Below are 10,871 nucleotides of genomic sequence, written 5' to 3'. Positions count from 1 at the left end.
GAGAGACGCTGTCAATCCTCACGCGTCATCGCCGCAGCCACGCCCACTTCACCCTCACTGAAGACGCGCAAATTCACAGGCTTTAAGAAATGCTTTGTTTTGAATTTTTTATCTCCTTTATTATAAATAAATAAATAAATAAATAAATAAATAAATAAATAAATAAATAAATAAATAAATAAATAAATGAATGAATGAATGAATGAATGAATGAAATAACAAATTTGAAGAATTATCTGACAATAGACTACCGAGAATTTACCAATTAAACATATTTTGGGAAGATTTAAGCTGCACTTTTTAATTTTTTTTATTTTGTGGAATGGAAAAATAATTTGTATTTGTACTCAAAATGATTATGGAAGGATTTAGAAACTTATGAGAGGAAACTGGTGTCTATAAAATAAATTTGTGTATTTTTTTGTGCTTTTTATATTTTCAGAAGGACATTTTAGAATATGAAGAACAATATTTGCAATTATTTAATTTAGGCTACATTTCAAATACATGAAAAGAAGTGGGCTTTTGCAAATGACTTTCAATTATTAAAACTTCTGGTAAACTGATAAGCTTATAAACGCTATGATATAAGTGTATGTAAATGTATAGAACTATTGAAGTAGGCCTATATTTCACAGATTGTTGCAAACCCACAACTGTCCTTTGCATGCTATTAGTTTTATAAAATGGCAACATTTTGACAAAATATGTTTTTACATTGGTTTAATTTTAACATTCTCACAAGTTATAAAAGATTTAACAAATTTTAAGTCAGTTTAATGTGATTTAAGTTTAAATGACTTATATAGATTGTACTTAAAATGTAAATAGATTGTACTTAAAAATGTAAGGCAACATTTTTTTTTTTTTTTTTTTTTTACAGTGTAAACTGTTCTTTATTTTTGTAATTCGATTTTTCCCTTTAATCAATAATTATGAATGGTTCTCAAACTAGGAGCTCAGTAGCCACTAGGGGGCATCAGCATACTTAAATATTACAATTATCTAACTTAACTAAAACTGCTACGAGGTACAACAGGACATAATGTTTCTTAAAATATTTTGTTCTCATTCTAATTTGTATCCTCAACTACTGCTGTTTTCATTAACAAACATAAAGTTCTTGAAATGTCTGGAATCACAAAAATAATTGTGGTTGATTACATTTAGATTTGAAGTCATGGACATTGGGGCTTGAAGATCACAACATACTTAATATAGCCTAGATAATATGTAAGAAAAGCAGTGTAAATATGTGACTATTTTTTAGGGTTGATACATTGAACCCCATTCTCATTACTATTTTTACTTTTTTTTTTTACTTTTTTTCTTTTTCGTGTAGATAGCTATGTCTGTCTATATACATACTGTCAACAACTGGGTTAATATGATTATATTGGATGCCATTCTTTTATTATGTCAAATCTCTGTGATTTGGATGAATTAATATTTTCTATGTAGCCTATAAGTATATTTAACATATAGGTGTAATATAGCTACAAAAAATATGTATTATGAAACATGGCAAAGTCTCTTATATGAAACAGATGGCATTTCTAGCCTATTAAACTGCATGTCATAAATGATCAGAATAAAATGTCAAAATTCTTAACAGTTTTGTAATAATGTAATTTGATAGAGCAGAACAGTCTACAGAGACATCTGCTGGTTCATTTAAAATGTGCGCTTCTGATTTATACTTCAACCATGATGAAAACTAGGCCTAGCCTATAATACATATTTACTGTTAAATTAAGCAGTTGACTCATTTTATTTGAGAGCATTAATGCAATAATTTTCTTTTTATTTGATTAAAATAGAAAAATGTTTTTAAAAAACAGCCTATATATATATATACATTTCATTATTATGAATGTGGATGAGTGTCCTTTAAGAAGTTGGGTACCACCACTTGAGGCTGCGCTGTTCAACACACTGACTGTGTCTTAAAACCTAGTGAGTTGCCTCCCTAGAAAGCATTTGTGGGCATCATCTCTCGCTAGCAGGCTCAAGGCGCGATAGAATACGCGGGTACGCGCCTGTGGCGCTGCAAGCGCGCGTAGGATGCATAAACATATACCCTCGTAGTCAACTAGGTTTTGAGACACAGCCATCGACTGATAAAATGGCGGTGGAAAACATCGGCGAATCTCAAGATGAGAAGGAAATCCTTATTAAGAAGGATGCACAGGACAGCGGTGAGGTTGTCGAGAGCACAAAAAACAAGTCCAAACTGATATTGTACCACTGGACTCAGTCATTCAGTTCTCAGAAGGTAAGCGATCCCATAATGCAACATCACTGGCGTGACAGCCCAAGAGCATCAGGGTGGATGCAGTCTGTTGTTTTGATCATGACCGGTACTTTTAAAGATCTGGCATTGTTTGGAATGGATTATTCCTCTATTCATATGGTTGTCTCAATTAAACAAGTGCTGACTGACAGCATGCATAATTATTCATAAATTATACATAATTATATTAATGATGCATGGTAATGCAAGTGTAAAGGCTGTGTCGAATTAATAATTACTGATAGATATTATATTAATATGTAATACTGATAGATAGATAGATAGATCCAACATTGGTAGAAAAACGTTGGCACAAAAATTATTTAAATTTCATCCATAGAAGGCTTTTTTTCTGAAACGATTTAGTTGGCGTAAATGTTACTGCTTGTTTCTGAATTAACCTTTCAAAAGTAACATTCCCACAATGTTTGCTAAATGATCAAATTAAATGTTTCCTTAACGTTCAAATAACCAAGAAAAGAACAACTTTAAAAGTTTTTTTTTTTTTTACTGGACATTTTGAATATTCAGAGAACAATGTTTTCAAAACTTTAGCAAAACGTTTTAGAACATATTTTTGTTAGCTGGGCTGCTGTTGTTTTCTTCAACGAAATGAGTTGGAGTGCAAAATAACTGATGTTTCAGTCTTTCTATGGTATAAAATTCTAAAGAAACGGCCAAAAAATTAACATAATTTTTCTGTCATACATGTAGGTGAGACTGGCAATAGCTGAGAAAGGTCTTCAGTGTGAGGAGTATGATGTGAGTCTGCCTCTGAGTGAACACAATGAGCCCTGGTTTATGCATCTGAACCCCACTGGTGAGGTTCCTGTGCTGGTTCACAATGACAGTGTCATCTGTGACCCCACACAAATCATGGACTATTTGGAGCAGAACTTCTGTGATGGTAAACGCTTAGGATTAGGACTTAATGTTGTGTGTAAAACAGTATTTACATTCCAGAATGCATGAATTAAAGTGTAAAATGGCATAAATACAAGAGTACTAAAGGGCATATCATGTTGATTAACCTTTTTTGTGATGTCACATCCTAATAATGATAATAATAATAGTTCTATATGTCTGTCCCTTTTATAATTCAACATGGCTGACCAAGTACCTCTGGAATATTTGCCATTATATATATGATGTGTGTGTGTGCGTGCAATTTATATAATACATTTTTTAATTTTACTTATTTAATTATTAGTAATATATATATATATATATATATATATATATATATATATATATATATATATATCTACACTACAGGTCAAACGTTTTGGAATTTTTTTTTGCAAAGGCTGCATGTTGTACATGTTTTTTTTTTTTGTATTGCGATATATTGTGACGATATATTGTTACACCCCTAATTATTACAATTTAAAATGGCTGTTTTCTATTTTAATATATTTTCAAATGGAATTTATTCCTGTGACGTGAAAGGTGAATTTTCAACAGCCATTACTCCAGTCTTCAGTGTCACGTGATCCTTACGAAATACAATCCTTGCAGGAATAAATTAAAATTTTAAATATTCAAAATAGAAAACATTATTTTAATATTCCACATTATTACTGTTTTACTGTATTTTAATCAAAGAAATGCAACCTGGGTGAGCATAAGAGACTTATCTTAATCTTAATGATTCCAAAAAATTTGACCAGTATATTAAAATAAAATAAACTGTTGGAAATGTTTCTGCTGTTATTTTAAAGTAGAAAGAAACATTAAGTTTTTTTCTTAGTGATTTAATCCATGCACCAGAGGGTTCAATAAATGAATGAATAAACAAATATCTGTTAATATCTGTAATTTTTTGCTACTGTTTGTTTTATGTTTGAGCTGCTTTTGTGTTCGATGCATTTGTTGTCTTAGGGTGAGCACCTGTCCCGCATTTTGCAGTGCAGTTACGAAATTGGGAGCTTTGTCCCGCATCCCGCGAGTCAAGACGTAATCAGTGTCCTGCATTTCAACTATGTCTGTGTTATTTAATTTATTCCCAAAAATTACAAAACCACAATAAGAAATATAATACAAAAAAAATGTGATAGGCTTTTACGCAGCCGTCATGTTGTAGCGGTAAAATAACCAACCAACGCATAAATTTTTTCTGCTGATGACAACTTTGTTGATGAAGCAAAGGAACCACGTGGACCTCATCAAAAGTCATTAAATCTAACTACACCAGCCAGGACAACAAAAATTTTCAAGTTCAAGATGCACTGAATCCGGTAAAAACTCCATTTATTATTTACATAAATATCACAAAAATTATCTAATAAAGGAAAATAAAGTAGTTGTTACTTACAGTAAGAACATTTATTTTAGTATAATATGTGTGTTTTTTGTAACCTATACTAGCCTGTTATTCAGTTCATTATATTTACCGGTAGTAGACTGAATAGTTCCAGAGTAAATTATATTGTATTACTCGAACTTGAGCAAATAGAATGCCAGTCACAGTCACAATTAAAAAAGCTTATTAACAATAAAAACGTTATCATCCAATGTGATGGCAAAGGGGCTTTCAAACTAATGTAAATCCATATTTACATAGTATAATAGTAGTAAATTTATCTCTCACACACGTCTTTTGCATTGCCCTGCAAAATCACATCTACTGTTCTGCAACAGAGCAATAACCAGGTGGTCACCCTAGTCTTCTTTTCATTTGATTCCATTTATGTTTGCATGCACCATGTTAAGTTCAGCATGCCAGGGCAGAATTTTGGATAAGATGAGAGGCAATGGAGGGTAAGTCAAAATAAGATATTTTCCATTGAGGATAGCAGGTCATGTAGATTGCAGCAACATTTTTGGGTCATTTATTTGGATAATGTACTGTATGTTGTTTGTTCTCGGAATCAGAGCACACACCAAAGCTTATCCCAGAAGAGGGAAGCACGTATTATCATCGAGTACAGCATTACAGAGAACTGTTGGACTCCCTGCAGATGGATGCGTACACCCATGGCTGCATCCTCCACCCAGAGATCACTGTAGACTCCCACATTCCAGCTTATGCCACCACTCACATTCGCAGTAAGACGGGGACGCAGCGTAATAAATATGAATAACCTCATATGAACATACAGTTTTTGGGTATCCTGTGAAATAACTCTGATTTCTGTCTTATAGCACAGATTGGAAACACAGAATCTGAGCTTAAGAAACTAGCAGCAGAGAATCCTGATCTTAAAGACGCTTATATTGCAAAACAGAGGCGCCTGAAGGCAAGTAAACATTCATGCAGTGTTCAGTTTCAATTATTCATATGACTACCCTCTCTGTTTTTATTCTGCTGAGTATGAGCCATTCATTTTTACTACAATCTTGCTTACGATGCCTAGAAAGTGATTGCTGAGTGTCATAAAATACTATTTATGTGAATCTCTCTAGAGTAAATTGTTTGACCATGATAACATGAAATACCTGAAGAAACTCCTGGATGAACTAGAGAGTGTTCTGGATCAAGTGGAGACGGAGCTGCAGAGGAGGATTGAGGAGACACCAGGTAGGAGAATCTTCTGTTAAACACATTGTAACAATGTTTTGATGTGGGGACATAATAAATGAATTGGTTTCATTCAAAATTACATTACATTAACATTGGATAAATGCATCAGCTAAATTATTCAAAGCGACTTACGAATAAGGAGAGCAATAGAAGCAATCAAAGTAACAATAGGGCAGCAATATGCTAGTGCTGGGACCAGTCCCAGTTAGTCTTGCACAGTATACATAGCAAGTTTTTTTTATTTTTTATAAATAGATATAGAATAGTAAGTGTTAGTATTAATGGGTCAAGTGTTGCCCGAAAAAATTGCTTCTTCAGCAGTTTCTTGAAAATGGCTAAAGACTCAGCAGCTTGGATTGAGTTAGGCAGGTCATCTACCAACAGGGAACAGTTCATGTAAAAGAGTAAGATCATCTGTGAGCGAGATGTTGTGCCTCTTTTAAATGGCTCCACAAGGCGCCGTTCACTTGCTGAGCGCAAGCTTCTGGATGGCACGTAGGTCTGGAGTAATGAGTTTAGGAATAGGGGTGCAGAGCAAGGGGTTGTTCTGTAGGCAAGCATCAGTGCCTTGAATTTGATGCAAGCGAATTTGGTTTTTGAGGAGAGGTGTGACGTGCGCTCTCTTCGACTCGTTAAAGACTACTCTTGCAGCAGCATTCTAGGTCAGTTTCAGAGGTTTGACAGTACACGCTGGAAGGCCTGCCAAGAGATCATTACAAAAGTCCAGTCTGGATAGAACAAGAACTTGGACAATGAGACGTGTAGCCTGCTCTGTTAGGAAGGGCCTGATCTTCCTAATGTTGTATAAGGCAAATCTGCAAGATCTGGCAGTTCTAGCAATGTGGTCTGTGAAATTCAACTATTCATCAATCACAACTCCAATGTTCCTGGCTGTCCTAGATGGAGTTATGGTTGACGAACCCAGCTGAATGGAGAAGTTGTGATGGAGTGTTGGGTTGGCCGGGACCACAAGCAAGGTTTAGTTGAAGGTGGTGGTCCTTCTTCCTGCAAGAAATGTCTCTAGGCAGCCTGAGATGCGAGCAGATACCGTCGGATCATCTGGTTGGATTGAGAGGTAGAGTTGTGTGTCATCAGCATAGCAGTCATTGGAAAAGCCATGTTTCTGAATGACCGATCCTAGTGATGATATGTAGATGGAGAAGAGAAGTTGTCCAAGCACTGAGCCCTGAGGCACCCCCGTGGCTAGATGTTGTGATTTAGACACTTGACCCCTCCACAACACCCTGAAGGACCTACCTGAGAGGTAAGACTTGAGCCATTGGAGTGTGATTCCAGAGATGCCCTTTGTCTTGAGGGTTGAAAGGAGGATCTGTGTCGAAAGCACCAGACAGATCCAGTAAGATGAGTACTGAAGATTTGGAAGCTACTTATGCCAGTCTCAAAGTGGGGTTACCCGAGCTTGCTTAAATGCTGTGGGAAAGGTACCAGTGTGAAGAGAAGTGCTGATGATATGAGGATAGGATCAAGCAGACAGGTAGTAGGGTGATTAGAAAGGAGTTTGGAGACTTCTGCCTCTGATAGCGGAGAGAGGGAGGGGAGGGGAGTGTTTGTGTGTGTGTGTGTGTGTGTGTGTGTGTGTGTGTGTGTGCGTGTGTGCGTGCGTGTGTGCGTGCATGTGTCAAATTGTGGTGTGGAATATTGTTTTTTCAAATTGGTTTTGTTTATGAAGAATGTGGCAAAGTCGTCAGCTGTTAGGGTTGATGAAGGAGGGGGAGGAGGACGTATTGAAAAGCATGCGAGAATCAGAAGAATTGTTCATTTTGTTGTGGTAGTAAGTAATTTTAGCAGTAGTGACATTAGCAGAGAAGCAAGAGAGGAGGGATTGATACAAACCAAGGTCAGTGGGATCTTTCGATTTGCGCCACTTCCTCTCTGCAGCCCTGAGTTTAAAACGATGTTTGCGGAGAACATCAGATAACCAGGGGGCAGAGGGGTTGGCACAGGCTGGCCTCGATGAAAGGGGGCAGAAGTTGTCTAAGTAGGATGTTAGAGTGGAGAAAATAATATCAGTTGCACTGTTAGTATCTAGTGATGAGGACTGATTAGGGGGAGAATGTGAATGAGATCAAAGAGGATAGGTGGGAGGGTGAGAGTGAGCGTAGGTTACGCCGAAAGGTGACCTGTGGGGAAATGTGTGTTGTGTCCTAACTGAGCGAGGTTGTGGTTAAGAGTGAAGAGGAAGTGATCTGAGGTGTGCAGTGGAGTGACCAGCGTTTGGTCAGTGGAGCAATAGCGTGTATAAATACGGTCCAATTGGTTACCTGATTTTTGAGTAGATACTCGCTTGAGGTCAAATGAGGCAAGCAGAGTCTGAGGTTTTTCTAGATGGATGTTGAAGTCTTCAAGAACTACCAGAGGTGTGCCATCCTCAGGGAAGGATGAGAATAACACATCCAACTCCTCCAAGAAATTGCCAAGCAGTTCTGTCTTCGCATGTAATTAATTAATTTATTAAATTATTACATTATTATTTTGATCAAATGTCGATCGTCACTAAGATTAGTTTATTTTCTAAACAAACACTCTGGCTGGGAGAAAATATATATACTATGTAAACGTATCCTACATTATTGGAGAAGTATCACAATATTTAGAAAATAGATGACTAGTGAATTTCCATTTTATGCCGACTTTAAAGGACAAGTTCGGTATTTTACACTTAAAGCCCTGTTTACAGATCGTATCTGATGAAATAGAACGGTTAAGATTAAAATTTGGACACATGCTCCTGTCCCGAGAATTTTAGTTTTATTTAGCGTTTGTGGACCTATTTTGCCAAACGCGTCACACCCAGATTCTTCCGTTGAGAGCTTGAATAATAGACACCAGTTGGTGGCGATAATGCACCTTTGCCGATTGCAAGCAAACCGCTGGCATTTCATTTAATACACAGAAGAAGCAGAAGAAGAAGTGGCGGAGGAATATCGTACCTCACACAGCACATTCAATACAAGTCAATGGAGGTGGACAAAAACTACGATAAAACCTGTTGGAATGCATCTTTTTCAGCGATTTTTTTTGGGCCCGTATCAGTGAACACCCCTGACCACTCGGTGAGTTTCACGTCTTTGTAAACGAAAGTTGAATGTGTTTTAGGAAGGAATCTTCCAGTGGCCATAGACAACCATTGTGGGGGTGTGGGGGGGAAGCGAAATAAACCCAAAATTCTCGGGACTGGAACATGTGTCCAAATTTTAAACTTAACCGTTCTATTTCATCAGATACGATCTGTAAATAGGGCTTTAAGTGTAAAATACCGAACTTGTCCTTTAATTTCTTTTAGCTTTTTAAACTTCTCATCTTTCTCTAGAAGAGGGCAGTCAGCAGGCTTGGCTCTGTGGCGAGTTCTTCAGCATTGCGGACGTTTCCCTCGCTGTCACCCTTCATCGTCTCAAGTTCCTCGGCCTGTCCCGTCGGTACTGGGGAAATGGGATCCGGGTCAACCTGGAGACGTATTATGAGCGTGTCCTGAACCGGCCGACATTCCGCAGAGTGCTTGGCCACGTCAATAACATCCTCATATCCGCTGTGCTGCCCACCGCATTCAGGGTGGCAAAGAAAAAGGCTCCAGCCTTTGTTGGTGCCACTTTATTGATTGGGTTGATTGGGGGTGCCACTTACCTGGCTTTCAATTATTTTAAAAAGAGACTTGTTGTGTCTTGAGACATCTATTGGGACTCATTCAACATTGTTCTGTCTTGACCTGTGTATAATTATTGTCACAATTGGCTCATATATACTGTAACAGTTTGATGATTGTTGCACAAGAAGCACTTTTCTGACATAATATGAAGCAAATCAGTTTGGAAAACAGACACAAAGCTTTTTTTTCAGTGATATGTTCATTAAACTGACCTACAGCAAGAATTGAAGCCATGTAAGTCCTTGTAAATGTCTGCTCGCAATTACAGAAAAAAACCCCAGATTTCCAAGCATCAGGCTTGGAAAATCCATATATTAAAAAATGTGTATTATTAGGATGAGAGTTTGTGACTGTTCTGCACAAGTAAGTTTCATTTATTTATGCTTTTCATTAGATGAGTCAAAGGATTTACAATACTATATGCAAACCTAATTTCTCTGCACAGGAAAGACGAATATAATAAAGCCCATTTCTCAGTTATGCAAGTGTCTTGTTTACAGAAATTATAGAATGTTTTGTTTGACATCGGTTGGCCTACTGCATGAAAGTTGAAGCTAAACAGAAGTATTTCTCTCCCACGTCCCCTATATACAGGGCCTAAAACTAACTTTTTGCCACACCTGCAAAAACAGGCAGTAATGACACAATAATTTAAGAAACCAGTCAAAATTCACAATGCATACCGGTGTACATAGTTTTTTAGTTTTTTTACACTGTTCAAACCTACTAGCACTACTTTGTGTCCGGTGCCATAGATCCATGTTGTGTAAGACCACAAACACCATGAGGTGGCAGTATTGCCATTTTATTGTTGAGCAGTAAAGAGGAAGTTATAGCGACCTCTGACTGAGATGCCTGAGATGAAGTTAAAGAAATATTGCATTCAGCAACTGATCATCATGCAACTAACCCATTCCTATTTCTCAACTGATTGGACTTGACATCTTGCTCTTTAGTTGCCAGTTGCTGTGTTTCAGTAATTTCCTGAAGTTTTTGTCTTTTGTCTTTGTCTTTTGTAAGACATGATTTGATGAAGACAAGGGTTTATCACCCTGTAGCCCAAGACTGGTTGCCCAGTGAAGCTAAGCAGGGTTGAGCCTGGTTAGTACCTGGATGGGAGACCTCTTGAGAAAACCAGGTTGCTGCTGGTGGAGCGGTTAGGCCAGTAGGGGGCGCTCACCCTTTGGTTTGTGTGGGTCCTAACACCCCAGTATAGTGACAGGGACACTATACTGTCAAAGAGCACCGTCCTTCGGATGAGATGTTAAACCGAGGTCCTGGCTCTCTGTGGTCATTAAAAATCCCATGGCACCTCTCGTAAAAGAGTCGGGGTGTAACCCTGGTGCCCTGGCCACATTCCCTCCAATGGTCCTTGCCAATCATGGCCTCCT

At 37.5% G+C, this 10,871-nt stretch overlaps 1 protein-coding gene across 2 annotated transcripts; it reads left to right on the top strand.

The window, feature by feature from the left end:
* The first annotated feature begins 1,922 nt into the window (after nucleotides 1-1,922).
* gdap1 (ganglioside induced differentiation associated protein 1) lies at nucleotides 1,923-9,959 on the top strand. 2 transcript variants are annotated; one of them, XM_079602582.1, is made up of 6 exons: nucleotides 1,923-2,275; nucleotides 3,008-3,200; nucleotides 5,168-5,341; nucleotides 5,438-5,532; nucleotides 5,699-5,813; nucleotides 9,148-9,959. In XM_079602582.1, the coding sequence occupies exons 1-6, from the start codon at nucleotides 2,126-2,128 to the stop codon at nucleotides 9,498-9,500; spliced, it is 1,080 nt and encodes a 359-aa protein (XP_079458708.1). In that variant the 5' UTR covers nucleotides 1,923-2,125; the 3' UTR covers nucleotides 9,501-9,959. The 2 variants fall into 2 exon arrangements, with proteins under 2 accessions (XP_079458708.1, XP_079458709.1); XM_079602583.1 differs by having other exon boundaries at nucleotides 1,942-2,275; nucleotides 9,151-9,940.
* The last annotated feature ends 912 nt before the right edge of the window (nucleotides 9,960-10,871 follow it).

This window comes from Phoxinus phoxinus (assembly GCF_949152265.1).
Source record: "Phoxinus phoxinus genome assembly, chromosome: 24".
In the NCBI taxonomy this organism is placed as follows: domain Eukaryota; kingdom Metazoa; phylum Chordata; class Actinopteri; order Cypriniformes; family Leuciscidae; genus Phoxinus; species Phoxinus phoxinus.
Note: the sequence above shows the minus strand (reverse complement) of the source record. Positions and strands in the feature narration are given on the sequence as shown.